Raw genomic sequence first — 19,513 nt, forward strand, 5'->3', positions numbered from 1 at the left:
AGATCCCACATGCCGCGGACCACAACTAATAAGCCTGTGCTCTAGAGCCTGAAAGCCACAACTACTGAGCCCACATGGCACAACAACTGAAGCCTGTGCACCTAAAGCCTGTGCTTCCCAACAAGAGAAGCCACGACAATGAGAAGACTGCGCACTGCAATGAAGACCCAACACAGCCAAAAATAAATAAATAATATATATATATATATATATATATATATTTTTTTTAACCCAGTAATCCTAGACTTCCCTGGTGGTGCAGTGGTTAAGAATCCACCTACCAATGCAGGGGACACGACTCAAACCCTAGTCCGGAAAGATCCACCATGTTGTGAAGCAACTAAGCCCGTGTGCCACAATTACTGAGCCTGTGCTCTAGAGCCCATGAGCCACAATTACTGAAGCCAACGCGATTAGAGCCCATGCTCTGCAACAACAGAAGCCACCACAATAAGCCTGCGCACCACAACGAAGAGTAGCCCCCCCTCTGCCGCTGCAACTAGAGAAAGTCCACACGCAGCAACGAAGACCCAACGCAGCAAAATAAATAAATAAAATTTTATTAAACAAATAAAACAGTAATCCTGAGGAGAGGGAAGTGAAAATCAAGGACTGTAAAAATGTATTTTAGAAGATCAGAAACTTCAAACAATCATATGCATATGTATGCGTGTGTGTGTGTACTTATATATAAACCTCAGGGTAACCAAAAGTCAAAAATCTGTAACAGATACACACACACAAAGGAAAAGAAATCCAAACATAAGTAATTAAGGGGCTTCCCTGGCGGTCCTGTGGTTAATACTCCATGCTTCCACTGTAGGGGGCGTAAGTTTGATCCCTGGTTGGGGAATTAATATCCCATGGGGCACGCCATGCAGGTAAAAAAGGAAAAAAAAATCATTAAATCACAAGAGGTGAGAACAAAAAAGACCTATAAAAATACCCACAAACGGGGCTTCCCTAGTGGTGCAGTGGTTGAGAGTCCACCTGCCGATGCAGGGGACACAGGTTCGTGCCCCAGTCTGGGAAGATCCTACACAGTATGGAGCAGCTTAGGCCCGTAAGCCATGGCCACTGAACCTGTGCGTCCAGAGCCCATGCTCTGCAACGGGAGAGGCCACAACAGTGAGAGGCCCGCGTACTGCAAAAAAAAAAAAACAAAAAAAAACCCACAAACAACAAAATGGCAATAACATACACTTAGTCCAAATGTAAATGGACTAAATCTCCCAGTCAAAAGCGATAGGGTGGCTGAACTGATGTGAAAACAAGACCTACCCACAGGTTGCCTACAAGAGACTCACTTCAAATCTAAAGACACATGTAGATGGAAAGCAAGCGGATGGAAACACTATTCAAAACAAATGGAAATCAAAGGAAAGCTGGGGTAGCAAAATCTATATCAGACAAAATAGATTTTAAAATAAAGATTGTTACAAGAGACAAAGAAGGACATTCATTACATAATGATTAAGGATTAATCCAAGAAGAAGATGTAACAGTTATAAATATACATGCACCCAACACAGAGCACCTAAATATAAAGCAAATATCAACAGACACAAAGAGAGAAATCAACAGTAACACAGTAAAAGGAGGGGACTTTAACACTCCACTTACATCAGTGGACAGAGCATACAGACAGATAAATCAGTAAGGAAACACTGGCCATAAGTAACACATTAGACCAAGTGGACTGCATAGATATATATATAGAACATGTCATCCAAAAGCAGCGGAATATTCATTCTTCTCAAGTGCATATGGAACATTCTCCAGAATAGATCACAAGCTAGGCCCCAAGACAGCTAGAAACCATAAAACCCCTAGAAGAAAACAGAGGTGGAATAGTCTTTGACATAAATCATAGTAATATTTTGGATCTGTCTCCTAAGGTAAAAAAAATACAACCAAAAAACCAAACAGAACCTAATTAAACAGAAATGCTTTTGCAGAGCATTCATTTCCATCAACAAAAAGACAACCTCATGAATGGGAGAGAATATTTACAAATGACATGGTTGATAAAGAATTAACATACAAAATATATAGAGTTCTTACAAATCAATATCAAACAACCTCCAAATAACCCAATCAAAAAATGGGCAGAAGACCAGAAGACACATTTTCCCAGATGAACAACGAACACAGGAAAAGATTGTTAACCATCACAGAAATGTAAATTAAAACCACAATGAGGTATCACCTCTTGCCTGTCAGAATGGCGGTCATCAAAGAGACCACAGTCACCAATGTTTGTGAGGATGTAGAGAAAAGGGGACCTTCCTACACTGTTGGCCAGAATGTACATTGGTGCAGCCACTATGGAAAATTGTTTGGAGGTTTCTCAAAAAACTAAAAAGAAAACTACCATATGATCCAGTAATTCCATTCCTGGGTATATATATGCAACAAACCCCAAAACACTATTTGAAAAAATACATGCACCCCAATGTTCATAGCATTATTTACAATAGCTAAGATAAGAAAGTGACCTAGGTATCCTTTAAGAGATATGTGTTTATAAAGAAGATGTGGTATACAGCCACAATGGAATACTACTCAGCTATAAAAAAAAAAAAGAAATGTTGCAACAACATGGATGGACTTGGAGGGTGTGATACTAAATGAAATAAGTCAGACAGAGACAAACACTGTATATCATTTATATGTAGAATCTAAAAAATAAAATTAGTAAAAATAACAAAGACTCACAGATACAGAGAATAAATGAGTGGTTACCAGTGGAAGAGGTGGGGGGAGAGCAAGATAGAAGTAGGGAACTCACAGGTACAACTTACTATGTACAAAATAAATAAGGTACAAGGATGAATACACAGGGCATAGCCAATATTTTATAATAACTATAGATAGAATATAACCTTTAAAAATTGTGAATCATTATGCTGTACACCTAAAACGTACATAATATTGTATCTCAACTTTTGGTAAAAAGGCATACCAGAAAAAAAAAGGCTTGGGTGGAGTCCATCTTAACAAGTCTTATACCTCCTGCAGTAAAATAACGACCACCTCCAAAATCCAATTTATAAAGGCTATTAAACTGATGAAAGAAAATAGGAAACAGAAGACTTCTTTCATGTAGATATACTTTTAAGTGATGTTGGTATATGTGATTTCATGTCCTGTTCTCTACTGCTTTAAAGACTGTAAAATTCTGTGAAGTAAAATTCTTGACAGGCAATCCAAATAAAACTAAGGCTTTTTTATGTGCAGGTAAATACAATAAGTTCAATTTATATGAACCTTGGCAATAAATCATCTCAAAAAGAGATGAAACAATAAGATGCTCTGTAAGAAATATAAAATAGAGCTAGTTAAAAAAATTCAGATGTAGCACTAATACATTATAATATAAACATAATACTTTATAAGTCTCCTGATGGTTAAATTTTAACTTTTGTTTCAAAAGAGTCTGTCTTGAGTTCTATCATCAATGACCTATGGACAAAAACCATTCACATGAAAATCAGAAAATATAGCTGTTAAAATAATACGAGTGGCATTTTCTAGTTTTCTTAACTAAAATGGAATTATAATTACTTCCTTTTGAAATTATATATACATGTGTATACATATGTGTATCTATATGTATGTATATATATATGATTACTGTTAAGATTTCAATTATTGAAAAACTGTTACCTAAATTTAATAAAATATGCACTTTTTATCTTTAAATTATTTCTAGAAAGTTATTTGACAAAAGTACTTCATTAATACAATCATAAAGGCATTTCACCAGAGAGGATTATAAATTCTCTATACATTTGCATAATTCATTTGTAGAACTTTACCAAAACTCCCTGGAAAACTGTTAGAAAGAAAAATGTGATAAAATGAGAATACAGGCCAAAAGCTTCACCAAGTACAGGTAGAAAACAAGGAATTCTTACAAAATGGTTAATGGTTAATTAAGAGTAGTTTGTTCATATGAAGTAAAAAACCTTCACCCTATTAAAATTTACTAGTGATACAGAATTTGAATATATTCCTCCCTCCCCTCACTGAACCATGTTGTACAAGCAGAAAATCATGAAATTTTAAGTCATGTAATATATTTGTTCTTAGAGTGGAGGCCATCATTCTCAATCTCCTCTTCATAATAAACAAGATTTATCAAACCTACATAATGTTCTCTTTAAAATCTTAACTTCACTATTCATTTCCTACTCTACACTTTTCTGGTACTTTTTTATTGGCGATCACTGCAATAACTGAAACCTAACAAATGAGATGAAAGACATTTACTTTCAAAATAAACATACTTTTGCAAGTAGTACTTTACAGTAGGCACATCAGAAACTACCATATATGTGAAAATTCAAAACTTTGCTTTATATTTTTACAATTATATATTGTATTATATATGTTATACATGTGTGTGAATATATATGTACATATAAAATATATATAATCAGATTTGAAAATGAATAAAATCTGGGTCTTTACACAAAGTCTTTCTACAACTCAAACAGTGGAAAACCCTCTGAACATTAAACAACTTTAACAAAAGATTCTGTACAATGCTGAACAGTTTTATTTACACATACAAAATGTAAAAGGAGTAGTGTTTAAAATTACAGAGCTTCTTAATATTTAACAGCAGGCAACCTCAAAAAAAATAACATTCCTTTCACAAATATTTTCAAGCAATAAATATGTATTCATAAATAGTGTAAATCTGTATTAAGATTAGAAACAAAATCACAAATTTAAAGTTTATTCCTTAGTCTATGTGCAATCCATTATCTTTGAATCTTTGTTATTAGGCTACTAAATTTTAAAAAGTTTTAATTTGGAACCATTATGGCCTCAAAACAATACAGAAAAACTTGATGCAGTTAAAAAATATTTTTCTCTTTTAATTTTTCACATTAAAAAAGTTAACCAAAGATTTAAATGTATTAACTATCTTCACAAACAAATGGCCAGTGAGGACAGTATATCTTCCCCAGGAAACTTCTGAAAGGATAAAATATAGATGAAAACTAATTTATCAGTCCAGAAACAGAGAAACAAACAACAAAAAAGGTATCATCAAGTCAGTAGTCTGTTGGACAATGCCAGTTTTGTCAGATATCATAAAACATGTGATAATTATTACTAAGTAAAGCTGGATCATCTTGGAGCAGAAAAGTGCTCTCCTACATCCAGTTGTTTCACAATATTCTTGGAAGGTTGCATAGACATTAGCTTTTAGTCAGCACTCTTATGAAGCAGCTACAAACCCAGTGGTGCCGAACTTTCCTGAAGATCAGAAAAGGTGTCATTTAATATTTATGGAACAATATCAAGAAGAGGAGGATGATACTGAAGGAGCCTAAAATTAAAAGTGAGGTGTATTAATCATTTTAGTATATTATTAATCTTTAAAAGTGTTCTCTAGTTTATGGCTATAAACAATATACAGCCTACTTATGAAGTGAGTTAGAAAGAAACACCAAGTCATAAGAAAGTTCAATAGCCTGCTAATTGATGTGCTTTTATTATGTCCTTTAGGACCATATTTCTAAGAGTTCTAAATTGTTACCCTCATTTTTCTGTACATCATTTAGTCATAAAAACTTATAGGACATACCAAATTGACTGCTAAAACATAGAATTTGTGGAAAACTTTTAAAATTTCAATTAAAATTTCACTAGTTATTGTTTCATGAACATTTCTCAGCTAGAGTATATATATTGCAAATATTTCTCATAATTTTTCTCTTTTTTAAGCAATCCTAGGCACCATTCAATTAAAAATACTACAAACTAAATTTCAATATTTAGAACAAAAAGCACTTGACCAGTATTAACAACTCATGAATAACTGTAATTCCATTCATAAAGCCATTCAAAGTCAAAAGTAAAGGCAACCTGTCTTTGACATTAAAACATGCAGAATTCACAAACTTCTGAATTTAGTTTCATGCATCTTATAAACTGTACCATTAATCAAAATCCATCAAATATTTCCATGAGTTTAAAAGATAACAAGAACTAGATTTTAAATAAATACAATTAAGCTCTGAAAATAGAAGAATATTGAAAACATAATGATTTTTCTTTAGATCACACCTACAGAAGTAACCAACATTTGGTTTTATCAATTAAGTCAAGTAGCATAAAGACTATGATAATATTCTAAAAGTACACAAAGATTTTTAAATGTAATTATTGTTATTATTTAGGCCATTGCCACTGAAAAGGACAAACAGTAATATATATTAATTTGATAAACGTCTTCGAAGTATGAAAAAGAGGAATATTTTCTTACACATCATCTATTGAACCAATGGAACCAATATACATCTTATTAACCAATATACATCTTATTAATCCTTATTAACTAGTTAGCAAAAATAAACACTGCTGCTTCACAACCCAGCTAACTATGTACTCTCACATGATGAATTCACTTACTAATGTAAACTGGTCATATACTTGCATGAGGTCCTCCATTTTGTATTCTTCTAGCACCACAAAATTGTCCAGATTTCCACTTCTTTTTCGTGCACAGTCGTGGCAATGTACTACGTATGTCTTTTGAGAATTGCTTTCATTACTGACAAAAAGAAGATCAAAAACCTCCACCTATTTTATAAGAGAAAAAGCACTGAACAGAGACTGTTGAATTTATTTGCACAACTTATAAAACTATGGAATTCTACTTTACATGAAAATGTGGACAGTTATTTTTGTCTAAATGCTGGGACTTAAAAAAGCCACAGGGTTGTATGTTTGAGATACCAGGTTTATTTTGTAGGACATCCAAAGACAAGGGTAATGTTATATATTTAGAGATTAAACTAATGGAATGAAATCTTCATTATAATCACTAATTAAAGTTTAATCAAACATTTATAAGGATCAGCCTATATTTATTTTCCCCAGAATATCAGAAGAAAACTAGAAAAAAGTGATAATGATTTTTTTACTTCTTCATGATAGTATTCATAGTGTTCCAGTTTTGGTTGTCTCTCTCTCCTCACGCTGAGCTCCACAAAGGTTGTGACTAAACTATTTTATTCATTTTTGGACTCTTAGATATCATAGTGCTTAGTTTGGAAGCAAACCAAACCAAAATAATAATAATAATAATAAAAGTAAAGGAAAAAAAGAAAAATGGAAAAGCGAAGGAGAAAAAGGAAACAAACACTTGAATGAATGAGATTATTTTCAAGAGCCCAAAACTCACAGATGACTAATAAAGAGTGTTCACTTCTAAGACTACTATATTAAGGAAGATAAATAAGTACAGGGTGTATTCATGAACTTTAGCATACCAAAAGACAGTAAGTGCATCTTAGAAAGAATGTTGAGTTGCAATGACTCAGACAGGAAAATGGGTAATAGACAGAATACTTGTTTTCATATACAGAATAGATTCTTATTTATCTGAGGTATAATACCTAACCAGAATCTGTTTGGCCTTATAATAATATACTTCAATGAGGCTATACAATATTAAAACAGCCAACAGATTTAATCAGTATATCTCATAACTGTAACACAATTTCAAGATCTAGTTCAGACCTTTCCAAGTTCTAGGCAAGTGATCTGACTTGTTCAGTGATTAGAAACTCATCACCTCAAATAGTCTTGGAACAACCGAATTAAACTTAAAAGTTTTTGCGCAGCAAAAAAACCCCATAAACGATACGAAAAGACAGCACTCAGAATGGAAGAAAATATTTGCAAACGAAGCAACTGACAAGGGATTAATCTCCAAAATACACAAATAGCTCATGCAGCTCAGTATCAAAAAACCAAACAACCCAAACAAAAAATGGGCGGAAGACCTAAATAGACATTTCTCCAAAGAAATGACCATACAGATGGCTAAAAGGCACATGAAAAGATGCTCAACATCACTAATTATTAGGAAATGCAAATCAAAAGTACAATGAGGCATCACCTCATACCAGGTACAATGACCATCATTAAAACATCTACAAACAATAAATGCTGGCGAGGGTGTGCTGAAAAAGGAACCCTCTTGCACTATTGGTGGGAATGTAAATGGATACAGCCACTGTGGAGAACAGTATGGAGGTTCCTTAAAAAACTAAAAATAGAACTACCATATGACCCAGCAATCTCACTACTGGGCGTATACCCTGAGAAAACCATAATTCAAAAAGACACATGCACCCCAACGTTTACTGCAGCACTATTTACAATAGCCAGGACATGGAAGCAACCTAAGTGTCCAATGACAGATGAATGGATAAAGAAGATGTGGTACATAAATACAGTGGAATATTATTCAGCCATAAAAAGGAATGAAACTGGGTCATTTGTAGAGATGTGGATGGACCTAGAGTCTGTGACACAGAATGAAGTCAGTCAGAAAGAGAAAAACAAATATAGTGTACTAACACATATATGTGGAATCTAGAAAACTGGTACAGAAGAATTTATATGCAGAATAGGAACAGAGGTGCTGCATAGAGAATGGGTGTGTGGACATGGGGGAAAGCAGAGGGTATGACGAATTGGGAGATTAGGATTGACTTAAATACACTACAATGTGTAAAACAAATAGCTAGTGGAAACCTGCTGTATAGCACAGGGAACTCAGCTCAGTGCTCTCTAGTGACCTCCTAGTTGGGTGGGATGGTGGGGTAGAACGGGGTCCAAGAGGGAGGGGATATATGTATACATATAGCTGATTCACTTCACTGTACAGCAAAAACTAACACAACATTGTAAAGCAATTACAAAAAAAATGCAGAGTTCATAAGGTTTTCTATTACTATGAACAGGCAGTAACGTACTTTAGGGACCCCAGTAAAAAAGTTGCATTTCTTCAACTTGTCATCATTTGCCATTTGATCAACTATCCTGTTGATTTTACTTTCTAAACACTTCTCCTTTTCTTCTTCCTTTCTTTTATATCCCTAATACTACCTATGAGTCTCAGCCCTCAGTTAACTTCTATTAACACCATTCTAGGGATTTCCCTGGCAAGTCCAGTGGTTAAGACTGTGCTTTCACTGCAGGAGACATGGGTATGATCTGGGAACTAAGATCCCACATGCCTCGTGATGCAGCCAAACAAACAAACAAATAAACCAAACACACTACCCATTCTAGTAGTCTCCCAACTAAGCTCTTCACTTTCTACCTACATCCTCTTCAATGATCAACTACCACTCCCTGAAACACGTATCCTGACTTAAGAGTCCCTTGCTCTAAAATTTTTAATGACCTTAGAATAAACATCAGATTCCTTAAATTCAAGATGCTCGCAAGCTACACACCATCTCTTACACATTCTGAAAATATTTGCTACATTTTCTAGCCACACTGAACTACTTAACCTCTTTATTATGTACACTACTTGTTTCCCCATCTGCTTTATTCTCCAATTCAATGCTTTATTCTCCAATTCAAGCCATTTTTCGCCTGCTGAAATCAAATTCATCCTTCAAGGGGCTCCGATGGTAATGTTAGAAAATCATTTTTCGTAAATATTTGTATAATAGTCTGTATATATGCCCATAGTCATTACGGTTTCAAATATATATCACATTTAGTTGTTAATAAATTGTATTATCCAAGTAGAATATAATCTCCTCCAGAACAGCTACCATATCTTTATCTTTGTACTTTTTACAAGTCTTGGTCACAATAGAAAAAAATTAAAAATTTATGAAATTAACTAGAAAGGACTTAACACTTATCAGCCTAGACCTATACTGAAATAGACCCAGTTTGCTAGCAACTGTGTACTTACTACGAATTGTTCCTGATTTAAAATCTGAGATGATAATCATCTGGTAAGAAGGTACAACACAAATACCACTGTTAGGGGATATTTCTGAGTTAATATTTAATGAAATATTATACCATCAAATGAAAATTTAATACAATTGCTATGATAGTCAATTTCCATAAAATACATTAAAGTATAGGTAAATTTGTAATTAAAAAACAAAAGAAACCAAACCCTAGAGAAACCACAACAAAACTGTCAATAAGAAGTTACCTCGCAAATGCTACAGTAATGCGCTGGTTCATGATTTGTCCGCCCATGCCATATAACCTCTTTTCCTGCTGTAATAAGAGCTTCCCTCAGTGTCTGACATTGCTTTAGAATTTTCATAAGACAATACCTATTATGGAGAAAAATTATTGTGACAACTGAATACTGAGTATTCTTAGCACAAAAGAAACACCAAATAGAAATAACTTTGACATTCTTGGTTCTAAGGTCTATTCACATAATTTTCCTTTTTTCAATTTTTCATATCTAGTAGGCCTAACAATGATAATACTAAAGCACTGAACGTTGAGAACTAATATTTGAATATAAAAATACAATGTTGTTAAGTCTACCAAAAAAAACCTCACATCTTATTTGAAGATATATTCTTACTTTTTAACTTCGATTTAGACAACTGAGAGAGTTTCCCTAAGAGTCAATTTCTTCATCTTTGAAATGAACAGTCTGAACTGCAGGCTGACTCTTTTTTTTTTGGGGGGGGTGCCTCCGGACACATAGGCTCAGCGGCCATGGCATGTGGGATCCTCCCGGACCAGGGCACAAACCCATGTCCCCTGCATCGGCAGGCGGACTCTCAACCACTGCGCCACCAGGGAAGCCCAGGCTGACTCTTTTGATTATAGTAAGGTAAGAGGTACATATTTACATCTAGATACAACAGAATTATTTTTATATAATTGATTTTAAAATTCTGGATTATGTAAAAAATATCTATGAATTATGATATAAAATTAGTTTAACTATACTACTAAAGGAAAAAAGGGTATTATTGTTTCAATTTTAATTTGAAGGTAGTATAATGGAATCTTTATATTAACACAAACTTTTTTGTAATTTATACTTTCCTTACGTACATACTTCTGATGCTAAGAATATACTGAATTCTCACAAAAAGTACTAATTTTTCTATAATTTGCTGTCACTGCTCAGAATTGTCTATTACAGTTGCCACAAACGTGTGTCAAAGTTCTCCTTTGAAGGCAGAGCTGGACTAGTTGATCTATAAGGTACATTTCAACTCTAAAATTATCCTAAAAAGAACAAAATTGGTTTAGTAAAAATGAGGTCACAACAATATCTGTGAATAGTATAACCGCCTGGAATCATGATCAGACTAACTTGGAGCTCTTTGATATACTGAATTGCTACTAACTTAGAATTTGCAATGTATTATTATTACATAAACTATTATTTGAAAGAAATGATATTACATTAACAGTATCTGAAACTATCTTTCTTATCTTTATAGGCTTTTAGTCTTTCTTTCCCATTAGAATGTAGGATTAATGAGAGCAAAGGCTTTGTCTATTTTGTTACCTGCAGTAGGACTGTGCCTGGCATAGAGTATGTATATAATAAATATTTGATTACTAAGCAAGTAAGTAAGTTCTACAATATGATAAGTAATAGCAGATTTAGATTCCCTTAATTAATATTTCTATGCTATTTGTTATTTGCCAGGTTAAACTATTATTATCCGTTTTTTAAAGTCAAAGAATAAAGTCAAAGAATAAGTCTGGAATAAATTTAAGTAAAAACTTGTTCATTTATTTAAAAACATAAAAAGTATAATAATATTAAATCTAAACTTGCACGAAAATTTTCTTAAGTATCATAAAAAATCATATCACTTTCAATTTGCCTAGACAAATTCTTTTCAGTTTTTAAGAAACAAAGTCATGCCTTACCTGTATTTGGATATCGAAATAAGAAAAGCTTTGTAGCGTGGTGTGGTGTGTTTGTGTGTGTGTGTTTGAAAGAAGTGCTAGGACAAGCAAAAAGTAAGAATTCAGTTCTGGAAAGAAAATATATATCACACTAGACATAGCATTTCTTGATGTCCTCCTCCTACCCCTCTCCAATATGGTTTCACCTCTGGGACCAGACATATTTTCACATAAGTACTGCTTCAAAATATTTATTTCATAGGAAAATAATGACTAAAACTCTGCAAATTTTTATTTGCACAGACAGCAATGCTCATAAACTTAACAATGCTATTATGTGGGAAAATAAAATGTTAACATTTTATTCATGAAGATAGCATTAATGAAGGGTTACATACATTAGGCCACCTAAGTTTTATTCTACCTAAGCCCAATGTCAGAGGCATTATTGTCTATCCCATTTCACAAACAAGGAAAATGGACAACAGAAGGGTGAAATTTCCCAAAATAAGATCCCAAATGATGAAGATACTGGAATAAATAAAAGTTAGGCTGACTCAATATTAAAGTCTTTCTGACAACAATCTCAGACTGTCACCACAATTTTAGTAGATGGTATGGAAATTAAAACCCAAGAGATGCCTTGCCTTTTCCAGCCTATCTTACTGACAGAGCCATGTACAAAAAGTGAGCCTAACATATGGTGATAATTGTGGGCATACTACGAATCATTGTAACTGGCTTTATTTACCATTCAACTGCATAAAGAACACTTGCTATTTATATTACAAAGTTGAATCAGTACCAAAAGACTCATCTACTACATCATCGTTTAATTCCTTTCAAGGGTTTTATCAAAAGGAATGCTCTAATATTAATGAACATATGAGTTGCATGAAAATGAAGTAAAGAAAATCAAAGCACTGTAATAAATGTAACAAATATTAATTATAAATTGAAGAGTGAGGATTCCTTTAAACTTTCAATCAACTCATTTTTTAATTAAAACCAAGAAAGAAGAAATATTTATTTTGGAGAATACAGATAAAAATCAAGAATAAACAACACCTCCATTAACTGTATTTTAAGCTTTAAAGTACATATTTAGTTTCCCCTCATTATACATAAATGATAATACTTAGAAATAGGGAAGGAAATTATTTTTCAGCTATCCAAGGAAAAATATATACACTCCACTTAACCCCAATCTCAAACAGTGACCAAAGAAACAGTATTGTATATCTCCTGATATGATACAAATAGAAAACACATTATCTATTTTCAAAAATGTTTAATGTGAATCTAATATAAGGAAACAACCAGACAAACCCAAAATGTGAAACATTCTAAAACGCACCTGGCCTGGTTTCTTCAAATAAAAAGACAATGTCATTAAGAACGATTCTTAAGAGACCAAAGAGACATGACATGATTGAACGAGTCCAAAAAGAACAGCCAAATACTGTATTCAATGTGAACTCTGAATGACTCTAAATTGGGAATTAGAGTGGACTAAAGAGAAGCAATAGCTTTTAAAGAACTTTTTGGACAGGTGATAAATTTTAACTACAGATAATATGATATTCTGATTTTAGTTATCTTAGGTGTGACAAAGCTACTATGGCTATGAAGGGTAAGGCCCTTATTTTTAAAAGATGTAGAATAAATTAGGCAGGATTCCATAGATAGTAAGTAAATGTGGCAAAAACTTAAATGGTAAACTAAGATGAAAAATCTATCAGTATTCAGTGTACTATTCTCCAACTTTTCTGCAGGGCTGAAAAAGTTTATACAATAATATAATTCAACTTGTGTAATTCAATTTGTATAGTGCAGCTTCATTTTGTCTTAAAATTTACATTAAATATATACATATATATATATATATCTTAATATGGAAAGATACAGGAGTTGAGTTATTTAAAATAAGATATCAGTAGACTTAAACTTTAAATACTCTTAATGCAGTCTTTCTGTGATGTTTTAAAAATAGCTAATAGTTCAGAAACCTCAGCATCTCAAATCTTAGCAAGGATTATATATAAGCTAGCTCCATCTATCAGTCCTCTATACTAGGCAACAGAGCTATCTACCCCTCTGAGTGTTTAAAGAAATTTTTCTTTAAATATTCTATGAAGACTTCAAATTCTGCATGTTGAAAAAGCCAGGCTGTAACATCACTATCAATATCTAACTTATTCCTCTCCTTATTCTTTAGCCACAATCTCAGTGACAAGAGCAAATGCTGTGTAAAAATCCCGAATCAAGCAAAACGGATTCCTCCCTTATCTCAACCATTCAACCATGAAATATATCTTTATTCTCTAAATTCTGGCTGTCTCTTGTCTGAACAGTAGTAATTACCTTTCACTTCATGCCTATATTCTTCCTATCTTCATCATACTGTGGCCAACTGATGTAACTTGCAAATTTGATTATTTTTACCTCCAAAATTAAAAATTCTTCTCATTAGCAACTGCTGCTGATGTGAAACACACCTGAAATTTTTAGCCAGTTTATATATGTTCCATAACTATTATGAATGAACAAGTTGAGCTTAACTGCAAAGACATAGTTTTAATTCTGATCCACATCAGGAGAAATTCAGTTCAGTTGTAACATAAAGGATTTGTGCAAAAGTTTTGACAGTAATTTAAGTCAAAAGAGAAATTTATACACTGAGATCAATTATTACAGTGATTCCTCAGGGTTTAGGATTAAAATCTTTGAAGTCAAGTCCATTGCATTCTAAACTGACAGACAATAATAATCAACATAATGAATATGCTTTTCACTCATGATTCTCCTTGCTGCCATTTTTAGGTGGTATCTGGAAGAATATGAAGTAAAGTACGAATGAAGATTAGTCCAATATAGTAAAATGGCTAAGTTGTAGAAATCTGAAAAGATGTACTAAATCACTAAGTCACACAAGAGGCTTTCTGGCTTTAGAAGGCACTGATACCAAACTTGGACTAACTACAAAGGAAAAAAAATTAAGCAACTTATACAGTAGTTTAAGAAAAGAAAGATAATTCAGTCTTACACCAACAAAAAAATCAGTAGTTGGAAAGTGGAAATACCCTTGCCATTTTAAAATCACATAGTGCAAATACAGACTAAGTGGCAAACCACTTATAGTTTAGTTACACCAAGTATTCCTAAGGTTTATAAAACTCATTTGGTGTTTAAATCAGGCTACTATAGTTATTATGTAACTCATTTACAGGGCCCATTCACATTTCACCACAGAATTATTAATGTGCTTATGAATGCTGTCCTATACCCTGCTAGTATGGGTGGTAGGGAAAAATATGTTTTTTGGTTTTTGTTTTTTTAATTTTTGGCTGCATTGGGTCTTCACTGCTGCACCCGTACTACCTCTAGTTGCGGTGAGCAGGGGTCACTCCCTGCTGCAATGCACGGGCTTCACGGGCTTCTCGGGCTTCTCATTGCGGTGGCCTCTTCTGCCGTGGAGCACAGGCTCCACGTGCACGGGCTTCAGTAGTTGTGGCACACGGGTTCCAGAGCGCAGGCTCAGTAGTTGTGGTGCAGGCTTGCAGGCTCTAGAGCATAGGCTCAGTAGTTGTGGTGCATGGGCCCAGCTGCTCCACGGCATGTGGGATCTTCCCGGACCAGGGCTTGAACCCACGTCCCCTGCATTGGCAGGCGGATTCTCAACCACTGCACCACCAGGGAAGCCTCAAAATATGTATCTTTTTAAAACCAAAGAAAATCTGAAATCTAAAAGACATCTGGCCCAAAGAATTCAGGATAGGGAACTATAACCTAGAGTATTTCTTTTGTAAAGTCTTTTCTGAATTCTCTCTTGAAAGAGCCGTCCTCTATGCTCCCCCATTGTACATTAGCAACAGTTCCATTAAAGCAAAGAGCACATTTTTCAATAGCTGTGCAAAGAGTACATTGTTTCTAATAGTTAGCACCCTAAAAATTGATCACACCTTTCAAAGCAACCTGCAAAGTACCTAGGCACCCAGTTGGTTCACAATAAACACTGACTGAATTAAAGAATAGAAATATCTCTTTATACCTCAGTAGATGACACTGGTAAGTATTCCTTATTTTCTTTCTGGTTGATTTGCTATACTTAAGCATACTGTATTTAGCTATGAACCAACTATAAAGAGGTTTAAAATAGTAAACACAATGGTAAAAATAGAATATTTAAGCATACATCTAAAAGTAGTAGTGTGAGAAATGACTATCAAGAGAGGTGGAGGTGAGGGAGTGTCAAATTCTTTCAGTAATTCATGAGCTAGGCTTAAAAATGTAGATTCTCAAGAATTCTACAATTGTGATGTCATATTTAAAATGGCTGGTCACTGCTTAACTCAACGAAGTAGTTTCAGGGATACATCAAAGTCAAAAGCCATACTGCTATGAATGGAGGAATGAAAAAGAAGCCCAAAGCTAACACATGAAATGACTCAAAGCAAAGGGAAGAATTACAAGAAAGAAACTGTTTAGGAATCAACACAGCACACAAAACAGGTTAAATTAATACCACCTCCTTTTGACAGGATTTGAGGACAAAAGCAATGATATGGATACAATAATTGAACAGCAAAAAAACTTCTGGGAAGACAACAAAAATGAAAAATCTTTGTTATTTCTTTAACAACATATTCTCATTGCTCTCCTGCCTCTCTCTTATTTAGTTCCTCATTTTTCCTGTTCTTAAATACAACTATTCTTTGAAGCTCTATTCCTCATTGTTAGTACTCTTCATGTAAAGGTAATAATCACAAAATAGTAGGTAAAACACTCCCCAGTTAGTTGGCTCCTGCTTTGCTCTCTGAAGTTATTTCCAATAGCTTTTTCAAAAATCTGTTTCCATCTTCTCAGACTTGCTACTGCCCCAAATGAAGTGATGTGTCACAATTACAAACAAAGACCTTCCTACTGAACCGATATAGGTGTTTTAAAATGTTGATTCTGCACCTAACTAGATAGGCGACCTAAGCCTGGTGTAACTGAAATAATATTTGTTCAGCACTTAGAATAAAACTTAGCTGGGGCTTCCCTGGTGGTGCAGCGGTTGAGAGTCCGCCTGCCGATGCAGTGGACACGGGTTCGTGTCCCGGTCTGGGAAGATCCCACATGCCGCGGAGCGGCTGGGCCCGTGAGCCATGGCCGCTGAGCCTGCGCGTCCGGAGGCCTGTGCTCCGCAACGGGAGAGGCCACAACAGTGAGAGGTCCGTGTACCGCAAAAAAAAAAAAAAAAAAAAAAAACTTAGTAAGATTATAAAGTACTACTGGACATCTAAAACCTACTTAATATGGAAACCCAAAGGGATATTTCATTCATTCTTTTCCCACATCAAGTTCTCTACTCATTCCTTCTCCTATATCTTTGTCCTTCACATAAATTACCTTGCTTTTCCAAAGAACAGCTCCCCCCAAACATCCCTAATTCTGTAGGATCCATGATATATAGCATTAACATTTTTAAAAATTAGGATATTATTTTTTTTTACTGAGTTGTAATTGATGTCATTGATACATTTTAAAATCTACAACTTTTAATCCACGTATTTACATGCTCTACAACTTTTGCCCTCCTACCTCCACTGTCTCTCCCCATCTTCCCTAAATGAAGACAGGAATTTGCACAGAATATTTATAAATCTTCAGGGCTCAGCCCAGTTCCATCTATTCAGCTAGTACTCAAATATCTATTAAATGAAAGATACTGCAAATAAGCATTGGTGGTGAATGAAAGTACATTTTGAGAGGTGGCTGAATGACCCTGGTTAACATTTTTAATCAGAGTGATAACAAAAAGAGGAGCTAATTAAACATGAGACAACTAAAGTTGGAAGTAGAATTCTGAAATTATAATAAATGGAGTCAATATTCAAAATGATTCCATATTCTATAAGGAAGTATTAAAAAACTCTACAAGAAACACAGCACCAATAAGTAAACGCATTCACTTAGAGTATTAAATCTATTTTTTAAAATGTGTAAGGAAAATGTGGATGAAAACTATTTCCAGTAATTTAAATAGAAGAAAACCTGAATTTGTATACTCAAGTCCAATATTAAGACAACTGCTACAACAAAGACAATGTAATTTAAAATGCCACCATAGAAAAATGGGAACATTTCCATTCATGGAAGGCAAGTCTTCGTGTCCTGCATTTAAAATAGTGATAGAGACACTGACATACTGGAAGAGGTCTAGAAGATGTTGAGAACAATGAGGGTAGAGAATGAAAGTGACCGAAGTGAGAGATGTTTTAAGTTTATGAACTAGAGATAACAAAAACACAAGATGATAATCGTCTTTTCTTGCTTCCTTTTTCCTTATCTCACTATCCAATCTATGTGTAAACATTTGACAAAAGACTGCAGTGTGATACTTCTTTGCAGTTCCACTGCTACAATCACAATCCAGGTTAGTCTGGATTTCTGCAATTGACTTATAACTGTTCTCTTTAGTTCAAATCTTCCCTTCTCCAATCCTATTTCCACAAATAGATTCACTTTTTTTTTTTTTTTTTTTTGGTACTTGGGCCTCTCACTGTTGTGGCCTCTCCCGTTGCGGAGCACAGGCTCCGGACGCGCAGGCTCAGCGGCCATGGCTCACGGGCCCAGCCACTCCGCAGCATGTGGGATCCTCCCAGACCGGGGAACGAACCCGTGTCCGCTGCATCGGCAGGCGGACTCTCAACCACTACGCCACCAGGGAAGCCCCAGATTCACATTTTTAAAACGTAAATCAAAATCTATCCCTCTCCTTCTTCTACACACACAGAATTAGTACCTAAACTATTTAACAGTGCCTAAATCTATAATTTCCTACCTCACCATTTTCATGAACTCATTACCACAGCTATTTTCCTCCTTCATTCTGTTAAGCCATTTCTGTCCCATAACTACACCAAAGTTGTTCTCCTTTAAGACTTTCACTTGTTTTGAGGGCCTGAAATGCTTTATCCTAACTCTTCTAGTTGTCTCCTTTTTATAATTCTGATCCAAGTATGGAAACCATGCTCTCAGAAGCCACTTGAACAAAAGTGCAGCATTCTTCACCCCCTAACCAAAAAACAAACAAATTTGCAAAAATAAATTTTACTCACATGACTTAACAGTGACTTATTTATCTGTTTGGGAATTTGTCTGTCTGGCTTCACTACAGATTAAATCTCACAAAGAAAGAGATTTAGTTTTATACTCTGCAGTATCTATTTTATTACTAAGAACAGCATCAAGCATAAAGTATGTGGTTCTCAAATACTTGTTGAATGTTATTTGTTTTGCATAAATCCTAAATAATCTGGGGCATTGAAGCAAAAAGTATATTTTGGATCAGCCTATGAATATATTCATGAATTAGAGCTGAGGTAATGACCATACTGAAGAAGTTACCAAATGACCACCCATAAATTGTGCATTTTTAATAGGAATTACTCTGTTAGTTAAGAATTTGAATAACATTCTTTCAAACTTTTCTAACTTTACCTCTCAAACATTTAACAAAAATGGAATGTGTCAATAAGTGCATAGGCACATTACCCTGACCCTGCAATTTCTGTCTGGATATATTGGTTAGAACAAAATTTTGAAAATAAATTTGAAATTGTTTAAAATTAGCCAGCACTATTTTTAAAGATACTGGTTTGGGAGACACTGTAAATCTTCCTCTCCCATTCACAAAGTTCATGAACATATACAGGCCCTGAAGGGACTTAAGATGGTTTAACTATTTAGCCTGTAATTTCCCAAATTCATTTCAGCAGAGTTATTTTTCATTAGTGATGGAGTGGGGGGAGGAGAAGGGCAAGAAAAGCATGTAAAC

At 34.4% G+C, this 19,513-nt stretch overlaps 1 protein-coding gene across 5 annotated transcripts in view; it reads right to left on the minus strand.

The window, feature by feature from the left end:
- Positions 1-4,756: 4,756 nt before the first annotated feature.
- The window catches only part of LOC308608518 (lysine-specific demethylase 6A-like), a 185,527-nt gene continuing 170,770 nt past the window's right edge, over positions 4,757-19,513 (minus strand). For all 5 annotated transcript variants that reach the window (XM_081221705.1, XM_081221704.1, XM_081221706.1 and 2 more), the window contains 3 exons: positions 10,004-10,130; positions 6,433-6,603; positions 4,757-5,347 (listed from right to left, as the gene is read on the minus strand). In XM_081221705.1, coding sequence (XP_081077831.1) covers positions 5,318-5,347; positions 6,433-6,603; positions 10,004-10,130 — 328 coding nt within the window. In that variant the 3' untranslated portion in view covers positions 4,757-5,317. The remainder of the gene's footprint in view (positions 5,348-6,432; positions 6,604-10,003; positions 10,131-19,513) is intronic.

Source organism: Mesoplodon bidens (genome assembly GCF_964165515.1).
Source record: "Mesoplodon bidens genome assembly, chromosome: X".
In the NCBI taxonomy this organism is placed as follows: Eukaryota; Metazoa; Chordata; class Mammalia; order Artiodactyla; family Ziphiidae; genus Mesoplodon; species Mesoplodon bidens.